The sequence below is a fragment of the Giraffa tippelskirchi genome, chromosome 3 (genome assembly GCF_054371585.1).
Source record: "Giraffa tippelskirchi isolate mGirTip1 chromosome 3, T2T-mGirTip1v1.2.pri, whole genome shotgun sequence".
NCBI lineage: Eukaryota > Metazoa > Chordata > Mammalia > Artiodactyla > Giraffidae > Giraffa > Giraffa tippelskirchi.
Window position 1 is genome coordinate 174,697,784 of NC_137277.1, and position 23,923 is coordinate 174,721,706.

General features: G+C 43.7%; 1 protein-coding gene across 1 annotated transcript in view; it reads right to left on the reverse strand.

Annotated features, from left to right (window-relative positions):
• DNER (delta/notch like EGF repeat containing) overlaps positions 1-17,470 on the reverse strand; it is a 372,135-nt gene extending 354,665 nt beyond the window's left edge. The window contains exon 1 of the mRNA XM_081585417.1: positions 17,092-17,470. Within this exon, the coding sequence (XP_081441543.1) occupies positions 17,092-17,343 (252 nt within the window). The 5' untranslated portion in view covers positions 17,344-17,470. The remainder of the gene's footprint in view (positions 1-17,091) is intronic.
• Positions 17,471-23,923: the final 6,453 nt, after the last annotated feature.

Sequence of the window (23,923 nt, forward strand, 5' to 3'; positions counted from 1 at the left end):
CCCTGATTTTCACAGTGTATTCTTTGGGAGGAAGTCACTCTGTACAGTCCACAGCTAAGGAAGGGGAATTAGGCTCCCTCTTTAAGGAACAGTATATCCTTAAACTACCACGATTCTTCCACAAGGGAGAGTTGTCTGTTCTCCTCCATTGATTGATGGAATGCTTTGTGGTCCTCTTTTCTAGCCAGTTGTGTTAACATCTCTCCCACAAAACAACAAGCTTTCTCTCTATCCTAAGAAGTGGCCAAGCCAGAACCTGGGTCTTCTGATTCCAAGTCTCAAGCCTCATACGACATCAACCACTGAACTGTTCCAGTCCCTGGAATAATCACTCGTGCTTCAGAGTCCATTAACTGATGGGGGGACTTCAGCTCATTATTGCCTGTGATTCTTTTATCAATTTAAATATCTGTGTCATCAAGATGAAATGCATATCAGCTAAACAATTCTGAACAGCTCTAGAACACCAGATATCAAAACACATGCACATTTTCTAAAATTCTGTGTGTGTATGTGTGTGTGTGTGTGTAAGGGTGGGTATAAAAACAGATATTGAGAGTCCTCCTAAAACATATAGTACAATATTTTGAAACTACCTGATCCAAATATGCTCTCCAATGTAAGATATTAAAATCACTTAGAAAAAAAAGAACAATAGAGATTAACATGGCAACAAAATTTACACACAGGCATCATAAAAAGTACCCTTCCAGGAAGTCCCAAGGAGACAGAATGCAAAGAGGCAGACAGAAGGAATTCATTTTTGGAGAAACACCATTCAAGTATGAAGAATCATCATAAAGAGAAAGGCATATTGGGAATCCATTGACTTTATTCTCAACAGCTATTACCCCTTGTTCTGAGAAGAGTATATGATTTCCTTAAGAAAAGCCTTCCTTCCAATCTTGGTCCCCAAAGTCTGACTGGGGTTAGTCCTGTGCTGGACACATGACCCAGGGCTGGTCAATGCTCAGAATCTAATCTCTGAGCCGCAATGATTGGTTCAGAGACACACATTTGACCCATGTCAATCAACCAAAGCTAATTTCAGGACTTTCCCAAGCAACTGGAAAAAGAGACTCTTTTGTTCCCTTGGGGTCACTGGCAGTAAGGATGGTGTGAGCCTGGAGCTGCCAGAGGTCACCATCTGGAATCTGAGAATAAAGCCAAAATGGAGGAAAGTGGGGCGGAGAGATAGAGAGACTCATGGCCCAGATGACATTATTTGAGCCCCTGATACCACAGTGTCTACACTTTTCAGTCCCACGAAACTAGAGATTTTCTTTCTTGCTTGAGCTATCTGAATTGAGTTTTCTGTTGCTTGCAACCCAAGAAGTTCTAATTAACACCTGCTACAAGTGTGAAAGAATCTTGATCTGGCCTGGTGTTCAACCCTCTCTCATCTTCATTTTTCTCATCTATAAGATAAGAACCTCAGACATAACCACTGAAGTCCTTATAAGAGTGCTTAATACATTCCTATTGAAGACTATGAGCTTCCCAGGTGGCTCAGTGGTAAAGAATCCTCTTGCCAATGCAGGAGACTCAGGTTCAATCCCTGGGTTGAATGTCCTCCTTCTCATGGAGGAGGAAATGGCAACCCACTCCAGCATTCTTGCCTGAAAAATTCCACAGACAGAGGAGCCTGGCAGGCCACAGTCCATGGGGTCCAAAGAGTCAGACACAACTGAGCAATTGAGCATGCACACACACAATTATGTCTACTTAGTAAAAACACTTAATTGTACTTCTGGTCTACTCATACTCATGGAAACATACAAAATTCACAATCATCTTAAAATTAATACTCTTACTGGCTTTTAGCTGTAGTCATTCAAATTACTGAATTTTGTATTACAAGTGATTACTGCAAGTTAATTATTATTTTAATAAAACTCATTTTATTTTTAGAGGTTTTCTATCAGTTAAAATACAAAATTACTCTTTTAACAGTGATTTCCGAAGGTGTTAGGCAAAAGCATTAAGCCATGCAGGAAAATTGTTTCTGATCCAGATGAAAATGGTTTTATGTTGAGGCCATCTTAAAACAATAGCCTGCTTGTTTAAGATGTCTCTTAATTGCCAAAAAATAAAATGATGCAATGATTACAGTGAGTATTTTACCATTTTAAGTCTTCAACCGAATGGGATGAATTTCAGTACTGAGCTCAGCATCATGTATAATGAATTTTTCTATACATTGCAGGATGAGCAGCAGACAGCTGTGATAACAATGAAGAAAACACTACATATGTAGACAGGGGACTCCAGTATCAACCCACCCACTGTTTGACCTTGGGTAAATCACCAAGATACTCTATCCGCTCCAGTCTCCTCACCTATTAAGCAAAGGAAATGCCTCCTCCAAAGAAATGTGAAGATTAAAAATACGTTATACAGAGAAAGGAGCCTCACACACAGCCAGGCACGTAAGTAACTGAATACTGAACGTAAATCTGAATGCCCATAAGAACCTATATACGTTCTTATGGGCAATTCCCACCACACCTGCCCAGAGGACTGTCCTTGTGATTCCAAATGTCTAAGCTTAAATTTTTTGGTGAAGAGAGCTCAAAGATGGGAAGTAAGCAATATTTGACTCCTGACTCTGACATTCATCTCTTTGGCCTTCACTTTCTTCTGCAAAATTAGAGAAATGGCCAAGATGAATTCTAGGATGGTTCCAAGCTCTAGAAGTTTACAAAATGTGTTGCCATCTGTCAGTTTGAAAACTCGTGAGCTTCCAGGGTGAAATCTGAAACTAGCCCCTGTAGAGTGAGGACAAGGCAGACCCCTCTGGATCAGCAGGTGGCAGATTTAATAAGCAAAGGAACTTACTTATCAAGTGTATCTTGGGTATCACAAGACAGATTTCTGTCCCTGCTCTCCAGAATCTTAAATTTTATGTAGAGGTTTAGCCATGTCTCCAGTCCAGATGGTCTCAACATCACGTTGCTCTCAAGGTCATGTCCTTGAAGATGGCTCTCATCACGGTAATGGCGGGAAGAATGCACATTCCAAGGATGAGATGGGGATGAGTGAGGAGCTATCAATTGCTCAGGGTAAGCTGGAAAGTCAGCTAGCAGTCAAGTTTTCTCAATGACCTCCTCCAACACCATTTTAATCAGTACTCAGAAACTGGCTTTCCTGGTGGCTCAAATGGTAAAGCATCTGCCTGCAATGCAGGAGACCTGGGTTCAATCCCCTGGGTTGGGAAGATCCTTTGGAAAAGGAAATGGCAACCCACTCCAGTCCCCTTGCCTGGAAAATCCTATGGACAGAGGAGCCTGGTAGGCTACAGTCCACGGGGTTGCAAAGAGTTGGACACGACTGAGTGACTTTACTTTCACTTTAATGGCAACCCAATCCTGTACTCTTGCCTGGAAAATCCCATGGATGGACAGTGTGGCAGGCTGCAGTCCATGCGGTCACAAAGAGTCGGACATGACTGAGCAGCTTCACTTTGAGAAACTGCCAGTGAAAGGATGAGTTCTTTAGATTACTAAACTTGCTTTGAAAGGCAAAGAGCATCATCTCCTCCCTCTCTCCCAGCATTCTACAAAAAATGTGTTTGAGTGTCAGACTGTGAGTAGGTTAGGCCTGGAAGATTCCAAGTCATGGAAACAGAGGCATGAATGGGAAGCAGATGTTTAGGCTGAGCCTTTGACCTGAGGATTCAGTTTGTTTTATGAGCTTCTCCGGGCCACAAACTATCCAGAGTTGCCAGAACTGCCAGCTTCCTGAAGGTATTTGTTTGTTTGTTTCTTTGTTTAGGGTAGAAGGCTGTGCACTAAGGGCCATATTAAGCTTTGTTGTTATTGTTTAGTCATGAAGTTGTGTCTGACTCTTTGTGACCCTATGAACTGTAGCCCATCAGGCTCCTCTGTCCATGGGATTCTCCAGGCAAGAATTCTGGTAGGTTGCCATTTCTTTCTCCAGAGGATCTTCCCAACCCAGGAATTGAACCCGCATCTCCTGCATTGGCAGGCAGATTCTTTACCACTGAGCCACCAGGGAAGCCCCCATATTGAGCTTATGGAACACCCAATTCCCACTCCTTTCTAAACCAGGCTGCCCAAATCCCAATCCCTGAGGACATTACCTAGGTTCAGGCTGGAGGAAACAAAAAGCCTGGCAGTGGTTGCTAAGCAATGAGAGATCTCCAGCCTGCAGCCCTGCAGGCCCATCATCAAGGGCAACGGGTCCCACCTCCCCATCCACTCGAATTTCTCATTTATACTGAGCTCATTAAAAACTAGCTATGTCAGTGCTCTACATAAACCCACAGGAGCTAGCTCCTTAACAAACAAGCATGCCCAGATGGTACGGCAACCCACCATGATGACCAGAGACTCCACACTGTGCCACACCGGGCACACTACATGTGCCCCATAGGTCCCAGGGTCTAGAGAAGGGGACTGCACCAGGCATGTGAATCTCAACCAACTGGATGCCAAGACCATCCTCAAGCTGTATGTGGCTACTTAGGATCTGGATGGCCCTGCATTTTTTTTTTCCTTTTTTTGCACTTTCTGGCCTCAATTTTCTTCTCAGTGAAGTGAAGCAAGCGGACCAGTGACATCTAGAACCGCTTATTCACAGTGGTTCCAGTACCCCTGGCCAGCTCCCTCCTTCTCCCAAAGGAGCTCAGCAGACACAGGCACTAGAATTTGGCTTGATCACTGGGGTGGATGAGCAGTGCTCGGGGCCCAGGCTGCATCAGAAGACACAGCTCCCCAGTGCACAGGTCTTCCTGGGAGGGAGCCCCAGACACTGAGCTCTTTCAGGAAGAGGCAATGGAGTGGGCAAGCTGAATGTCATGAGAACTGGGGCCACAGACCAGGCCAGGAATGGACTACCTGGGATGCTGTGTGCCCGGGCAAGGACAGAAGCAAGAAGACATCAACCCTGGCATACAAGATCCCCTGGAGGAGGGCATGGCAGCTCACTCCAGTATTCTTGCCTGGACAATCCCATGGACAAAGAAGCTTAGCAGGCTACAGTCCTTAGGGTCGCCAAGAGTCAGACACAACTGAAATGACTTCACACACACTCAAGGACAGCACAGGGAACTCTACTCAATATTCTATAATGTCCTATATGGGAAAAGAATCTAAAGTGTGGATATATGGATATGGATAACTGATTCACTTTGCTGTACATGTGAAATCAACATAACATTATAAATCAACTATACACCAATAAAAAAAATTTTTTTAAGCCTCTTCCAAACATACAAAACATCTCAAGGGTCCACTGAAGGTGAGGGAAGCAAGGAAAACCTCACATAAGAGATTTTTTTAAAGGAGTCAGCACACTGAGCATAGTTTTTAGCACTCTTAAGGCTGAACATAATAACGAATTTTTCCCCTAGAAAACAAAAACAAGAGTGACTTTTCTTTCAGTTAGTATAGTCCCCAAATCTCCATCCTACCCCGTCCTACTCCTTCTTTATAAAAGAAAATATAATAATATTAAATTTACTTCTCTCCAGCTGAGAGTTTATTTTAAGCCTCATAGAAATGCTAATATGAGTTCTCATTTCTCTGTCTCACTTATTATTTCTCTCATTATGAAGCTTTTCTACAGAAATAAAAGAATTCCCTTTTGCACAACCAAAAAAAAAAACGGCCAGTTTTAAAGAGTGAAAATGAAGATAGAGGACCACAAAAATTCCTGGTCAGGAAAAAAAGGGGTTGTTCTCAAGGGAAAAAGTGCTAAATATATAACATGAAATTAAAGCATAAGGGAAATTTGCATTTTGCTGAATATTAAGATGAGTCTTTTTCTGCCCAAGCCTGGATAAAGAACACTTTTTGAAATCAGACCATTACACCATCCAGAACTTCTAAGAAATACTGTTATCCAATAATGCCATTAAAATTAACTTGGTGATTTTAACAAAATACTAAGAAACCCATGCCAATTATTTAAAGGGAACTTTGCTGAATAGTTCTTTCTTAAAAATGAATGAAGCATCTTAAAAAATGGTTGCAGTGTTTCAGCTTCAAAAAAATCAAAACAAATTACAAGCATTTAAATATGATTTAGAAGATCCATTCCAGTCCTTCTTAAAATAGCCATAAACTAGGGCTAGTTACGTTTAATTAAACATTCTAAAAAGACAATAGGATCAGTCCTGTCAATATAAATCTTGGCCAAAACAGAATTATTTAAAAGCAAACTCCCAGTTCAAATTAGGCAGTTCTCAAAATATTTTATAATATAGCACTGGTATCAAACATTAGAATTCTGATTAAAATCTACTGACCACCCCATTGATGAACTTGGATTGAAAAATGATAAAATTCTAAAGGGCAAAACAATGAGCATAAGCAGAATCAAAAGAGAAAAGATAAGTAGGGGAAAATATTAATAACACAAAGCACAAAGGGCTGATTTTCTCATTAACAATGAGCTACTGCAGATCAACTTTTTTTTTTTTGGCACACCAGGCAGTAAGCGGGACCTTACTTCCCTGACAAGGGGTCAAACCCAGGCCCCCTGCATTAGGAGCATGGAGTCTTAACCACTGGACCACCAGGGAAGTCCCAAGGTAGATCAGTTTTTAAAATGAGCAACCCAAAAGAAAAGCAGGCAAAAATAAAAATAGGCAATTCATTAAAAAAAAAAAAAGTTTTCTTTCATTCGCAATTTTTAAAATGCAAAGAGAACCAGGAAGATACCGTGTTTTATCTATCAGTTAACACACAAAAATAAATCAAAATCTAGGATACCAGGATTAACAAAAATGTGGGTGAACAGGCATTCTCAAATGCTGTGAGCAAATGAGCAAAACTCTTCAATCTTTCTGGATGGCAATTTTGCAATACTTATTAAAATGCTCAATATATGTAACTTTTGACATACATATACATATATATAGAGACTCCAGTACTCTTGCCTGGAAAATCCCATGGACAGAGGAGCCTGGTAGGCTGCAGACCATCGGGTTGCTAAGAGTCGGAAACGACTGAGCGACTTCACTTTCCCTTTTCACTTTCATACATTGGAGAAGGAAATGGCAACCCACTCCAGTGTTCTTGCCTGGAGAATCCCAGGGACGGCGGAGCCTGGTGGGCTGCCGTCTGTGGGGTCGTGCAGAGTCGGACACGACTGAAGCGACTTAGCAGCAGCATACACACACATGTCATTGCATATAATTATGTACATACCTATACAGTCATTGCAACATCATTTATAATGGAAAAATGGAAATAGTGCATTTCAATAAAAACTGAGTACATAAATATTCACATAATGGAATACTATTCATCCATCAAAAAGACCAAGCTTGCTTTCTGTTTTAAGACATGGTAAGATTTTCACAATAGATTAAGAAAAAAATCTGCAGAATAGTATGCACAAGATTATTTCTTCTTTATATAAAATAGCTGCATGGATATATGAGAATTTACATACGCTTCACATATGCCTATATATACAGAGAGGACAATGTAAAACTACACACCAAAACGTGAATAATGATTACTGCAGAGGCATGAGACTAGCAGAAGAGATGGGAAAAGGGTAAGATAAGTTTACCAGTGGCCTTATTTCCTATATTTTTACACATTTTTAATGCCGTAACACAGTTTGACAGTTGCCCTTGAAAGGAACTGCTGCTGCTGTTGCTGCTAAGTCACTTTAGTCGTGTCCGACTCTGTGCGACCCCATAGACGGCAGCCTACCAGGCTCTGCCGTCCCTGGGATTCTCCAGGCAAGAATACTGGAGTGGGTTGCCATTTCCTTCTCCAGTGCATGAAAGGGAAAAGGGAAAAGTGAAGGTGAAGTCGCTCAATCGTGTCCGACTCTTAGCGACCCCATGGACTGTAGTCTACCAGGCTCCTCCATCCATGGGATTTTCCAGGCAAGAGTACTGGAGTGGGGTGCCATTGCCTTCTCCGTGAAAGGAACTATGAAGATGTAAAACTATGAGCTAAGTTATTATTTTAAATGCAAGCTAATAAAATTGGCCTTGTGTAATTATTTGGCAAGAATTTATGTTGCCATTGAGGAACTCTTCAGAGCAAAGCTGGGAATCAGAGTAAGAATTAGTTAGGCTTTTCAGGTAGGGTTGCCAGACTAAGCAAATTAAAACTACAGAACTCCCAGTTAAATTTGAATTTCAGAAGAACAATGTGCAATACGTGGGACACAAAGGAAACAAAATTCACTTTTATGTGAAATTTAAATTTAACTGAGCATCCTGTATTTTATCTGGCACCCCTATTTGGGAGCTACTTCATGGTCCCAGGGTGGTTCTTGGCACATGCCTCAGTCCATGCCCAGAAGTTCCTTGTGCATTTAACTAGTTTCTTTTTCCTCTGTTCCAGTGGTTATTTTATTGGTGGAACACTTCTTCGAGAGTCTCAAGAAACTTATGGGCCATTCTCTAGGAGAACAAATACATACAAAAGTTGGAATCTCAAGACATCGACATACTCTTGAAACCATCTGTAGGTTCCAAGTTAAGAACCTTAATTTCTATCTAGATGTGATATGCTACCCTGATTCTTGAATTTCATGTCATCTCAACAAATTTAAAGGACTCACACAACCTGACCTCAAGGCTTACTCTAAAACTACAGTAATCAAGGTCATATAAAACTGGAAGAAGGACAGATATATAGAGTCAATGGAATGGAATAAAATATACCCACATATGTATAGTCAAATGATTTTCAACAAAGGTGCCAAGATAATTCAGTGGAGTGTCTTAACAATTACTTCTGGAACAACTGGATATTCCTATGCCAAAAATAAATAAAAGCTACTCATACACTGAACCACACACAAATACAACTATTATCTCTAAATGGGTCAAAAGACTTAAATGTAACACCTAGAACAATACAAGTCTAGAAGAAAATATAGGAGAAAAATTTTGTGACCTTGAGTTAGGCAAAGATTTCTTACATAGAACAGAAAAAGAAGCACAAATTAACAAAGGGAAAAATGATACATTAGACTCCATCAGTTCTAAAAACCTGCCCTTCACAAGACACTGTCAAAAAAATAAGAAGACAAGCCACAGATTAGAAGAAAATATTTACAAGTCACATACCGAATAAAGGATTTGTACCCAAAATATAGAAGGAACTCTCACGACTCATTTGAACAAATATTTCATCCAGGAAAAGGTATGGATGGCAAATGGCACATTAAAAAATACTCAATATCATCCATTGCTATGAAAACGCAAATTAACACAGCAGTGTGATGCTGCTACACACAGGTATTAGAACAGCTAAAACCTAAAGCACCAATGATACCAAGAACTGTTAAGGATGCAAGCAACTGAAGCTCTCACTTAATGCAAACTAACATGCTGGGAACCAGCTTGGCAACTTCTTATGAAGTTTAATATGTCCTTATCATGTGACCCAGCAATCCCACTCCTAGGTACTTACCAAAGAGAAATGAAAACATGCCCACTTAAATGTAGATGAATGCTTACAGCAGCTTTATTCATAATCACCAAAAACTGGAAACAACTGGAAAGTCGTCAACCCGTGAAAGGATAAATGAAACAGTGGCATATCCGTACAGTGGGACACTACTTAGCAATAAAAAGAAAAACCTGATGCATGGAACCTCAGAAGCCTGACACCAAGTAGAAGCAGCTCGCCTGTTGTGTGATTTAATTTATATGATGTTCTGGAAGCTGCAGAACTCTAAAGACAGACATCAGATCAGTGGAGGCTGGGGCTGGGGAGAGGGTTCACCACAAAGGAGCAAGCTGAAATTTATGAAGGTAATGAGCTAGTCTATATCCTGATTATGGAGACAGCTACACAACTATACTTCAAAAATCATAGAACTGAATGCTTAAAAGGGTGAATTTTACTGTATGCAAATTATGCCTTAATTTTTTTTTATAGAGTCTGAAAATCCTGTGTGTAAGGAGTAATCAGGAAGGTCAGTTTCAAGTTAGAGAGTTTGGTTTTCTTTTCATATTTCCTATATAAAGTCTTCCCTTTCTTGGGTAGTATATTAAAGATATACTTAACATTCTCCTATTCTAATACACTTCACTTTGCTTAAAAATTAAGGATGCTGTGGGAGAGACACTGATACAGCCTTAGGGTTGGACCCTAGAGCCTGGCTACAAACACCCCTTGAGAAGAAAGAATGTGGAAGGACTTGGCAAGGGGGACCAGGACCAGTCTTCAGCTCAGTCAAATAAAAATGGAAAAGTAAATTCTTTTCACCAACATTTATGAAAATAGTCAGCCAACCTCTCCCTTTGTCATGGGCCAGATAAATATTTTCAGCTTTGTAATCCATCTTGTTTGTTGCAACTACTCCACTCCGCTGTACTTAAACGAATGGACAGTACTTAAACAAATGGGCGTGGCTGTGTTCCACAAAGCCTGACAGATATTGAAAATTGAATTTTATATCATTTTCATGCATCCCCAAACCTTATTCTTATTTTTGTTTCCAATCATTTTAAAATGTTAAAACCATTCTTGGCAGGGGGCCTGTCTGCTGTCTGATGCCTAGTGCTCCTGGAGTCCTGAAGCCGGCAGTCCTGTCTGGGGTCATGCTCTGTCCTCACTCACCCTGGGGAGCATCAGTGGGCAACTTAGAGAAGCCCCTCTTCTTAAAGACAATTGTGCTCCCACTCACACTGTGGTTGTTGACCAAAGACAGGTCAGTGTTCCAATGAAGCAATGAATGATTCCATAAAAGGCTAGGTGGCCTGCACATGCTCAGGCCACATCATTCTCTGTTGTTTGGCACCTACCTGGTAAGGGGGCTACAGAAGAGAAACTAACAAAAGTGAATGCAGAGGGGAGTCAGCACCAAAATTGGAGCTTTCTAGTATCTGATACATCACAACCAAAGAAAAGAATCTCTACTGGTGGAATTTTAGTCTTTTTGGAAATCAGGTAGAAATATATATATATAAACCTCCAAGGGAAAAGCATGAAATAAACAAGATTCCTCTTACAGATATACACAATGGCTACTAGCTCTTACTAGGTGTCTCCCCTGGGCCAGTTACTGGGCGGGATACTTTTCTAATCCACAACAAATTTCAAGGTTGGCATCAGGATCCCATTTCCACAAAAGAGAAAATCAAGCTGCAGAAAAATGAATCACTTATCCAAGGACCTTCAGAGTCTACCCTAGGTCTGATTCCCTCACCTGGACTCTTAACAATCCAGCGCACGCCAGCTTCATGGAGACTTCAAGTCCACTTTAAGATGCAAAATCCTTGCCATTGGAGGAAAGCATAGGCCAGAAATTTCAGGCCATTTGAAGCTAGGTGCTTTTGGATGAGAAGGTCCAAGAGCAGATTGGGATTTGTACTTTTTCTCTGCCACATGCCACATGCAGGGCAGGCTGTGGGGGAGATGTCCAGAGTCTAGAGGGGGCTTCTCAACCCTGGTCCTACAGTAGAATTACTTGGAAGACATTTTAAAATCCCAGGTCCCCAGACCCCACCAATTAAATTAGAACCTGAGGGTGGGAGTAGAGGGACCCAGGCACTCATTTATGTTAAAGCTCCCAGGTGACTCTAACATGCAGCCAGGGTTGAACACCAGTGTAAGTAAAGAAGGAAGGGGGAAATATAAAGAAATTCTAGGGTCTTCCCTGGCAGTTCAGTGGTTGAGACTTCACCTTCCAATGCAGGGGGTGCAGGTTTGATTCCTGGTTGGGGAGCTAAGATCCCACATTTCTTGTGGCCAAAAAATTCAAAATATAAAACAGAAACAACATTGTAACAAATTCAATAAACACTATAAAAATGGCTCACATCGAAAAAACAGATAAAAAATTTCTCTTTAAAAAAATTCTATTCACAAACTTTACTGTGCTGTTGGACTTTCCGTTCAGAGGCCAAATTTCAGCCGTTCCTGCCTCTGGGTTAGGCAGCACTGACCACAGCTGTCTCCTGAATCAGTAGGAAGATCTAAAAATATAACTCAGCCATTCCGTTTTTTGACTCAAATACCCTTCAGCTTCAGATAGGTTTTCTTTCCTGTTTGATGCCTGAAATGAGGGCATAAACTAAAGCACTTTGGATGGTACTGTGTCACATGAGAAGCTTAAGCAAAGAAGCTAAAGACAGAAATGCGTCTTTGTCAGGTGGCCAAGATCAGAAAAATGATGTTTCCTAAGAATGCACCAGATAGACCAAATAAGAAATCACTCCATTTTCATAATGCCAAGAAAAACAACTGTTTCTTTCCTTTCTTAAAAGCGCTCAAAGGATTTAGATGAGCTTTATCTGTTTGTTTCAAAAGAAAACTTGAAGTCGCTGAGAATTTTCTGAGAAATTGTCTCTTTCATAATAAAAAGAACCATACATTTATCAAAATTTCAGCACAATGAATTTTTTCATTTTAAAAACTGAGGTCGTAGTATAACTCATCCTAGTAGGGAGAAAACATCGAGTCTGTTCCTTGAAGGGAAACAATCACAGACACCAAACAGACTAGTGTAATCGTATTTTATATGAGAAACAGATCATCTTTCTCCTAGCAGTATACCTTGTATTTATGCAACATTTTACTTTTTTTCTCAAAAAAATTTAAAATTCATTCTCTCATACATCTTTATATTTATGGAAAAAAATTTCACAATTTCCCATTTATTAACTGCACCTTTTCTGAAAAAGAAAATAAGACAAGCACTACTAGCCCATTTTGGAGATATGAACACTGAAGTCCAGGGATGTTGAATTTCTCTTGCAAGGTTGCAAAACATGAACACCTGTAGAAAAGTCAGAGGAAGGAGCAATGTCTCTTGACAGCTAACACAGAACATATTGTACAATCACAATGTGAACTGGTGTGTGTGCATGCATGTGTGTGAATGTGTGCAAAAAGTTCAGTAGAGAAGGCTGATGCTGTGCAAAATGCTAGAATTCCTTGTTATTGTTTGTTAGCAAACTTCCATCAAAAATAAATTCATCAGAAGCAGAACCATTGTTTCAAGTTAGCATGTTTAATCAAAGAGAGGATTATAGAATCAGCTTAGTGGGTAAAACTGCATAAAAAGCAGCTCCAAAAACCCTTTTTTCCTCCAAGGGGAGAAATTGACACATTTTCATTCCAATCCCAAAGGGTAAGATTCCCAGGGAACATGACAAGAAAAAACAAACAGATGTCTGCCTGTTTGAATATTTGACAAAGAATTATTTCATTAAAATAAAAAAGTTTTCCAAATAAAATAACACAACTTTAAATAATTCTTACATGTGATGGAAGGCTCAATGGAAGGGAAGCATTCCTGTACCACTCACTGAAAAGAAAATTTGGCACAGCAGCTGCCACCTCTGATACCTGCCTGCTTCCCCAAATGAACCAGGAAGACAAGAACAGCAGCTTCAATAATTTTTTTTTAATTTGAAGTTTGAAGTTTTTTTCAACTCCATCAGAAATACTTAGGTGTCTTTTATGTAGTATCCATATGCTTTCATGGTGGCAAAAAATAACTTCAGCCAGGCAGGACCTATGATTCTAACTCTGCAGGAAGGTCTTGCTTGGTAGGCAGCATAAGGAGAATTTTCTGTGTCTTTATCAGTCCTGAAGCTTTTCATTCCAGCTGGGCACAACCATCTGAACTGTGTTTCAGAGCAAAACAGGGTGTTTTAGAGGAAAGCCAGATTCAGAAATCATTCCATTCCCTTTTCATTGATAAGACTCAAAGAGGTTATGGTGCTAATTTAAGGTCACATAGCTAAAAATAACAGAGATAGGACTGCACTTTCATCTTGGCATCCTTCAGACTCTACAGCTCTATTAATAACATCAAGCCAGCCACCTGGTTCAAATCCTACGCTGACTAGCAGGGTGACCTTGGGGCGGTCATTTAACTTTTCTGCACTTCATCTAAATAATGGGGATGGTTCCAGCACCTAGCTCACAGGACACTAGGAGAACTTGGGAGCTGTATCTGTAAAGCCCCTGGAATAGCACTGGCACATAGCAAGCGCTTGAGGAAAGAGTTAGCAATCGTCATCATCGTCACCACGTCTCTGTAGGTTAGATTTCCATATACATCTTTAGAATCCATTGAATCCTCAGGATTTCATACTTTTCAGTGTGTTCCAACACTTTAAAAAAGATGTATCTTAAGATGTATCGTAAGTCTGGACAGGGGCTTGCATGGCTGGAACCTCTAGCCAGTACCAGTGGAAAGAGTACCTAGGCCATCTTATCAGCTTGCCTCCATGTGGGCAGAAGGGGAAGAGGGACAGATGACGCTTGACAGCTGTCAGCAATCAAATATCAAAAAACAGAATCAGACCGTTCATCACCAATCCTGTGAGGCAGATCCCATCCTCAAAGATGAGGAATCTGAGACGTGGCTTAGATCACCTGCAACAGCAGGTTCAGTGGGGGCGGCTCAGCTTCAAACCCACAGATCCTCCTTCACATTATTCACGCCACTTCCCAGAGCTTGGGTACTTCCGTCACCAGATGATACCAGAAGCACTGCCTGGAGCCATGGCCTTGCCCGAACATCAGCCAAGTAACCACAGAGAAGCTGAAGACAGCCTTACTCCATTTTAAGCCCAATTAGCAGTTCATGGCTTTCATAACCTTGCAACACATACCCAAAATAGAAGGGGGGGGGAGGGAGAGGAGAAGAGAAAGAAAGGAAGGAGGGAAAGAAGGAAGGAAGGAAGGAAGGAGGCAGGGAGAAAGGGAACCTCAGAGTTAGGTTCGATGTTTCCATTGCTAACATTATTGTCTCCGTAGCTGGGGGAGGGGTGACACTTGCTGTCTAAAGAATTCTCTTCACATACAGGTAGAATTCCATATTCAATTTATCCAGCAAGCATGCCGTTCTGTTTCAGCAACCATACGGTCTGCAATGGCTAACATCCATTTCCCTTATCTGTAATTGAGTATGCGTAAGGGGCTTTTTCCTCTGTTTAACTTCTCTATTCAGATTGCCTACCCCCCCCCAACAGAAAATGAGAGTCTTGAGTGTTACTGCAAGATAATGAAAGATTAAGTTAGAATTAACAGGAATCAATTTGTTATGGGTTTATAAGACTCCGAATCATCTCAGTTAAGTTCTTCTGGGTAACCAAGTCAGATCAGGTTCCAAATTTGCTAAGCTTTCCTGTTAGAATTACAGTAACTCCAGCTCTCTTCAACTCAGAACTCTGGACACCCAGTACAGCTTCTCTCATATTCACACAGCTAAGAACATCTCAGATCGGGGCTAGAGATCTGACTCTGTTTTGACCAGTTGTTCTGCAATATTTGTGCATCAGTTGATGACTTGTCTCTGAATGAACGCAATCTATGTCAAACCCCCACTTTAGGACAAAAAAAATATTTATGCTTCTCTATGAATCATCTTTAGGAAGAACTAAAGAGATTTTTCTCTCTCTTGAAGATTTCTTATATTTTTAGAGTTACCAAAAGAATAAGTCCCAGAGTTGGGTTAAATTCCCTATGTTCAGTCTTTCCTCCCATATACTTAAACTGATGGGCACTCTAACCTACCTTCTCCTGTGCATCGCTACTACACTCTGAGTCCAAATCAACTATTTCTTTCAAGGACAGATTTCAGACATGGAAATGTGAGACTGGTTTGATGGAAGCAATTAGGCAACTCATTTCTCCAGTAAACACCATGCACATCATCAATCAACAGGAGAGATCAGTGAGCAGGATTTCGTCCTAATGGCTCATATGGCTCCCACTGGCATCTCCCCAGAGAGTCCTCGTTCCCCAAATTTACTCCCAGGTTCATTGACACACTCATCATTATCCCCTCTTCATCCTCATCCTCATCTCATCAGCTCATTGGAACAGGCTAACAAAGAGGAGCACAACACTGAAAAGATAGGGTCAGCTTGACAATTTGCTACTAACCAGAAGGAAAAAAAAAAGATTCTAGAAAATAGCAAAAATTGTCTGTCAAGGTCAAGCTTCTCAATCCTATTTACCTCTATTTAAAAAATATTAAAGCCTAACCCATCCTATCCTATCAAATCACATCATATCACATGTGGCCTCTTCACAGGAAAAAAAGTGCATCTGAGCATTCTCAAAGTAACTCTTGGGGCATTCTATCAGATTTACATGACACAAACTCCTCCCCTCCAAATGGAGCGAAGAAAGCATTTGTCCCAATTGTGTTCCACGTTCACTTGGTTTAATTTCATCATTTTAGATAAATCCACTCTTTGCCCCTACCTTGGAACCAAGACTTGGGGGTTTTCTATCTGCACACCCAGGGCTGCCAAGTCATCTACTGAAAACGTTGGTGTGAATAGGTCAGTAGGTTTCACCGAGATTTTAACATTCTTTAAACCAGCCTCGTTTATTATCTGCCAAATTCTTCTCGAAATCCCAGACCGACAGGGAGCAGCTGGCCATCTCCCGTCCCTCGCCTGGCCCCACGCTTCCTCGAAGCTTCACTAAGCCTGGCTGCCTGCCCCAAACATGCGCCTCCAGGAGCGTCGGCCCGGAAGGCTACGCACAAAGCCCCACTCGCCACGTCCCCTCGAATGTTTCCTAGGGCTCCAGCACTTCCTCCTGAGCTCAGAAAGGGCTGGCCGCGGGGAGGCAGCTGACCTCTCTGTCTGCAGCTGCCTTGTCAGAGCCCTCAAGGGGATTGGAAAAGAAATGCCCGACCACCTGGCACGGAGCCCGCCACTCCCTGTCGCTCTTACAGCTCACCCTCAGGTCCAACGGGACAAAGAGCAGGGGTCACCTGGACACGAACATCCCGACAGGGACGCTCGCAGGCTGGCCCTTCTTTGCTGCCAGGGCGGGCACCAAGACCCGGCTCTAGCAGAAGGTGGCTCGGCGCGGGCCGAGAGGGGCGCGCCACTTGGCGGCTTACGGTCGTGCCAGAAGTATGAGGGCCAGGGTAGCCGCCAGGCCCTGGAACGGCGCGCCCCGAGAGCCTCGGGCTGGCACCACCGGAGAACCAGGGTAGGCAGAGAAGGGACGCTTGCAAGGTCGGCCAGGGGTCCGCGTCCACGCGAGCCAAGAGGCCACTTCCATCGCCCACCCCGAAGAGGGAGAAGCTCGGGTCAGGCCCCTGGAGCCCCGCACCGGAGAGCGCGCATTGGCCCGCGCCGCGCCCGCCGCGTCCACTAACCTGACAGTTGGCGCCAGAGACCCCGGCGGGGCAGGTGCAGCTGTAGCCGGGCTCGCCGGCGGCGGCCGGGGACTGCGGGTCGGGTGCAGGGAGCTGGGAGCACACACCCCCGTTCTGGCAGGGCTGCGTGCTGCATGGCCCCGGCACGGGCAGGGACGCGGCGGGCACCGGGCTGGCCAGGCAGCCGCTGCGGGGCCCCGCGCCGAGGAGCAGCAGCAGCAGGGCGGGCGCCAGGGCGCGGCTGGGCGGCATGGCAGACGGAGAGGCGCGGGAGCTGGAGTCGGAGCTGGGGCGCGGCGGCGGCGCTGGCGGCGAGAACACAGCTCAGCCGGGCCAGGCGCCTCCTGCAGATGCGGGATGAGCGGTTCCCGGGGCAACCGTGGGCGGGGCCTGTGGGCGGGGCTAGAGGGGGCGGGGCTCCGGCCGGGCAGGGGAGGGAGGGAGGTGGGTACCCTTCCCCCTAAACCGGGAGTCGGGGCAGGCGGAGCAGAGAGGCCGACAGGGGCCCCCAGCCACGAGGGGTGCGGTCAGAGTCGGGGGTGTGTCCAAAAGCGGCTCTAGGGGACAGCGGTGGTGATGTGGACCTGGTGGGGAGCTCGGAGGGACTCGGGAAGAAATGGGGGGTGCACAAAGGTCAACGCCAGCGCGGGGAAGACTTTACGGGCCTCCAGGTGCCGAGCAGCGCGCGTCCGCCGCGGGGCGAGCAGGTGCCGGACTGGCCGCAGCCGCCCGCGGCCCCTCGCCATGGAATCTGCGAGGCCGTAGCGGGGACCGGCCTTACCTCGTTCTCGGGGCTCCTTCCCCACCCCACCGCCCGCCACAACACTCCCCTCGACACATACAGCCCTCTCGCGCCGCCTCCCAACCCCGGCGCCCCGACACCCGCAGATCGGCGGGGCTGGCTAGGAAGTGACCTTGCGTTCAGCGCAGCGCCCCCGGGTCCTCTGTCCTTGGTGCTGACCGAGAGCCTGCCCTTTGCCGAGGGCGGAGCCGGCCGCGCCGCTCGGAAATGTCTGACTGTGGCGTGGGAGAGCTGAAAGAGGCCTCGGGATCAGGCTGTCCAATCCTGCCGTTGAACCGAGGAGGAAACTGAGGCCCAGACGGGCTGGACTGGACCCCAGTGGGTCACTTGACTCCCAGCCCAGGACGCGGTCGGTCTTCTGAAAGAGCAGTTCAGAAGTGCAGATTCCCGAAGGCCCTGCCAGGGTTTAACTATAGAGCCCTGAGTAAAGGGAATGTTCCTCCCGACCTACTTGGGTAGGGGGAACGGAGAGGGGGCGGGGGAGGCTCCGCTAAACGTCCGAGTTAGGCTGACTAGTGCTTTGACCGCCGGGCGGTCAGGCTCCACCGAGGAGAGGAAGTCCACCTTGTCTCCCCATCTGACCTTTCACAACCTCTGCTACGGATGGGCTCCCAGGAACTAGCCACCTTGTCTTTAAGGTGGCCGTGTGAGAAAAGAAAATGGGACCCTCTTGGATTAACAGGATTGCCCTAACTGGATTAACAGTTCGGGCAAATTTTTTAGGCCACATAAATATAGTTTTGCAAAAGCTGAGCAAGTAAGAAAGTAGAGATGACACGTGAACCCAGCATGAAGGTGCCACAGATGAGCAGCCAGGGGCTGATAAAAGTCTCCAGTGAAAACAGGAGCCAAACTGCCGGGCCTCTCCCCAGCTCGCTCAGACACAGGAGCAAGTGTCAGGCAGTTGTGCTTTAGAATATGTCTAAAATCCATGTGGCCATTACAAAACAAGTCACTGAAACCCAAACTAATCTACCTGCAGCTGGAGAATTCATACCACCAAGTGGACCCAAACAGTTATTACATTTCCCTCACACCTGCCGTCTTCTAGCCCAGACCTGTTAAAAAAAAAAAAAAAAAATCCTAATTTTGTGCCGCACCAGCACCCTCTGCTGGTACTCCTCTCATCATTCAGGTGTTTCTGTGCCGATGGAGTGCGCATTCTTTCCTGAAACTCTTACCTTAAATTCTGGAATAATGAACTAGTGCTGCTCATTCCTTTCCATCAACACACACACACACACAAACACATACGCACACACACACAATGAAGTGTAAGGTTGTGAGCTAATTAAAATCACACTTCAATTTGCTATATTTTTGCCTAACCAACTCTCTTGGGGGAAAATTTCATATCACTTTGAACTATGAAAGAAGTAACTGGTTTTATTTTCTGGATGCTGATTTCTGAATTTTCAAACTAACACTGAACTTTTATAAAAATATATTCTCTCTGTCTTTATCTTTAAAAGGCATATTATGAAAGAGACAGTACAAGACCATTTTTATCCAAGTTAAAAAAGACTAAATCCAGCCCTCTTGATTGTAAGAGGAACATGCAATTATTTCTGGACAGTAGAACATGGTATTATTTGCCCTGGCTGCAAAACATCCACACACTAAATACCACGCAAGTGTTCACTGTTACTATTGCTGTTGTCACTCGTGGGAAAGTGGGTCTTTTCCTTGGTTCTGAAGGTTGATTTGGTGTTTGGCTAACAGTTTCCAACTATCTGCAAGACCTCCAAATATCTAACCAAAGAGCTCAACTAATATATTACCATGTCTTATTAACATAGTTATTAAAACAATGCTGTTTCTATGTTTAAACAAAACCTCAAATTCAATTATCCAGACCTTTGGTTCATATTATTCCAAACTTAAAAACATCTAATCTTCTCACTAACTCACCTTATTTCCTTTTTTGATAGAGATCCTACTTTAATAAGTCAAAGGCAAAATGCCCAAATAACGTGTCTGGATTTCAGCAAACCGTGTGATAGAATTTCTCAAGATTCCCTCATGGAGAATGTGGACTTGAAACCACTGAACAACTGTAGTCTGAACTTACTAGTCAGTGAATCACTACTACGCTAGAGGAAGTTTTTAGGGAAATGCCACAGACTCTCAAAATTTGGCAACTAATACAATTTATATCAGAATCAAGATATAAAAATATTTCAACCAGTTAAAATACTGAGCTAAAATAAAGAAAAAGGAATACTAACGAATGACTGTGTGTTTGGCCTTAACTGCTGTCTGCCAATACTTTTACCTCTATTCCTTCCAGGAACTTCTTTGTAGGGTTGTACTTTTCAGACCTCTTGCAGTTAGGTGTAATCACATGACTTGTCTTGGCCAATGAAATGTGAGGAGAAATAGCACACACCACTTCCAGGTGGAAGCCTTTAAAATCCAGTGGTAATTCCCTGGCATCCAGTGGTTAAGACTCGGTGCTTCTACTTCAGGGGATCCAGGTTCAATCCCTGGTAAGGGAACTAAGATCCTACAAACTGACATGTGGCCAAAAATAAAATCCAGTGCATGACACGTGACCATGGTGACCCTTAAGATTCTGAAAGTTGGAGACTGTGTCCCTGAGCAGAGACAAACGTGGTGAAGCAATGGGAACCTGCAATAGACGTGGTGTAAGACATAGCCATTCTAGTGTTAAGCCCCTAAGTCCCAGTGATGTTAAATAACTCCAGACCACACGCAAGAAAATGTCAAGGCAGGACTGACTGTTCCCAGTCAGGCCATGCAGCTCAACCAACTATCTTCAGTGTGATCTTTCTGCAAGATAAAAGGCTGGATCCAGTTATGGATTCCAAGGTCTCTGAATTTGATGGAACAAAGACATTTTAAGAAACAATTTGGCTCATTTCTTTTCATGGATCTACTCCAGAGTGATAGCTCAACTCAATATACTTTAGATGTTACAAAAATATTACAAACCAAGGCACCCATGATTCTTTTTATTTTTTGCCTTTTGTCACAACAGGAGAAACACATCCTCCCAGGCCAGTCCAGGTTCCTAGGCAGCCATTTGGGGATCATTTGCCTCAATGACAACAACACTCATTGTAATAGTGAGGTTCCCAGGTTCTGAACTCCAGAGCATCCTGTGGAAATGCTGACCTGACATATGTTGTGATGGTCCGTAGACTTGGAATCTTGTATATAGAACAATCTGCAAAGTTTACCTGGTATGATCTCCCAAGGTTTAAACTAAGGTCCAAACAGGAACACTTATGTGGGGTGGTATAGCACCTTCAGCTCACCTGGAGCTCCACAGGCACTAACATACAGGCATGGCTCGTTTCATGAGTAAGTAAAGCACTTTGCTTTACTGTGCTTCACAGATACTCCGTTTTTTTTACCAATTGAAGGTTTGTAGCAACTCTGCTTTGAAAAAGTCAATAAGCATCATCATTTTTCTAACACATTTGCTCACTTCCTGTCCTTGTCACACTTTGGTAATTCTTGCAATATTTCAAACTTTTTCATCATTGTTATGTTTGTTGTGGTGATCTGTGATCAGTGATCTTTGATGTTATTACTGTGACTCACCAAAAGCTCAGATGATGTTTAGAATTTTCTAGCAACAAAGATTTTTAATTAAAGTATAGAGGTTTTTCTTAGTCATTATGCTATTATACACAACAGACTACAGTATAGTGTAACCATAACCTTTATATACACTGGGAAACCAAAAAATTCCTGTGACTTACTTTATTGTGATATTTACTTTATTGTGGTGTTCTGTAATGGACCCTCAGTAGCTCCAAGGTGTGCCCACATGCATCTATTAATGATTAAGCATTCACCTCCTCACTCAAGGAACCTAAGTTTTCTGCAGTCATCAACAAGTTGGACCCTATGCCTCTCTCTGCACCCAGAGTTGCCTATAGATGGTGACATCATTACTGCTGCCTCTTTCCACTTTCAGTTACCCTCTAAGGTTACACAGTACATTCTTGCCCCTGCAGAGGGTGGGCCTGGGTGCTGGATTGAACCTGGAGTCAGCCTGAAAGAAAAAGTCAGCCCCACAACCCAGACAGGGGACACATTGCCTGGTGTCAATGTTCTGCCATAGAGAACGGCACCAAACTGCCCACTCTGACCAGACCCAAAATGATGCTGAGCAAATTAGGCTCTTTGACCTTCAGATGCCATGTGATATAGAGACAGAAATACCTTTGCTGGAGGAGGTCAGTAAGAGGATGTGACACTGACTGAGCAGAACAGGGCAATGGCCCTTTATTCCCTCCTATCCTTGAACTGTATTTCCACACACGCCCACAGGGAGCCACTTCAAAGACAGAGACTTGATAGAGGAAAGTGCTGTTGAGATCATCTGGACCAACTATGAGACTGAACTGAGTTAAGGCCTCTGTATCAACTTGGAAGATTCTGGTGGTGGGTGCACGGGTCTGCTTGGTCTTGCAGTGCCCAAGACACGCCTCATATGTACCTTCTCTTGCTTATTAACGTTGCCATTGGCCAATCCAGAGTGGTCCACCTCCACTCCTTCATCTGTTTTGCCTTGCCCTCTGGGTTATAGGGCCAGTTTCACATTTCACCCAAGAAGTCCCTGAGATTTTGAACCAATATTATACTTTATAAAGATGTTGGGAGAATTAAATGGGATGATAAGAGCCATTAATGTGGTCAGTTCAGTTCAGTCACTCAGTTGTGTCCAATTCTTTGCGACCCTATGGACTTCAGCATGCCAGACTTCCCTGTCCATCACCAACTTCTGTTAATATGGTACCATTAATATGGTAATTAGCATTAATATGAGTATATTTCACATATTATCTCTTTGAATCCTAATGCTAGCACAATGAGGTACAAACCAGGATTTGTTCCCAATTTTAAAAGGACAAAATTGAGGGGCAATGAGGTTAAGTAAAAGATCTAAAGACTTCTGCCCAGGGGTGCAGCATGTGAGTTGGGTGCCAACTGGGGCCAACTCTTCCTCATGGTCATGTCCAGGCGGACAAGCTCAGCTTCTTCACTGATCAGTGCAAGCCTTTCAGAAAACTTGATGAGAAAGGCTCACTGCACTGGGACCAGAAAATTTGGAAAAAGATCTAAAGTCACACAACAAGTAGAGTGGCCAGGACTCACAGAGAGGATTCTGGCTGAAGAGCCTGCACTTTGAACCTGCATTCTGCATCTGCTATAGGAATCTCCTGCAATGCAGGTCTAATACTGGGTAGATACTGCCATATAAATATATATGTTCATGTGTGTGTGTGTGTGTGTGTGTGTGTGTATGCTGTGCTGTGCAAGTCACTCAGTCATGTCTGACTCTTTGTGACCCCATGGACTATAGCTTGCCAGGCTCCTCTGTCCATGGACTTCTCCAAGCCAGAATATTGGAGTGGGTAGCTGTTCCCTTCTCCAGGGTATCTTTCCAACCCAGGGATCGAACCCAGGTCCCCCACATTGCAGGCAGATTCTTTACTGTCTGAGCCACCAGGGAAGCCCATATGTGTACACACACACACACACACGGTATATGGGCTTCCCAGGTGGTTCAGTGGTAAAGAATACGCCTGCCAATGCAGAAGATGCAAGAGATGTGGGTTCGATCCCTGGGTCAGGAAGATCCCCTGGAGGAGGAAATGGCAACCCATTCAAGTATTCTTGACTGAGAAATCCTATAGACAGAGGAGCCTGATGGGCCACAGTCCATGGGGTTGCAAACAGTCAGATACGACTGAGTGACTGAGCACACACACAAACATATATGGTATATATATACGTACACATGTATATATGTAATGCATCTGTGATGTGTGTGCATCATATCTCTATGTCTATATTATGCATGTTTCATATATGGATGTTCATGCATGCTAAGTCACTTCAGTAGTGTCTGACTCTGTGGCCCCATGGACTGTAGCCCAGCAAGTTCCTCCATCCATGGGATTCTCCAGGCAAGAACAGTGGCGTGGGTTGCCATTTCCTCTTCCAGGGGATCTTCCCAACCCAAGGATCAAACCCACATCTTTTATGTCT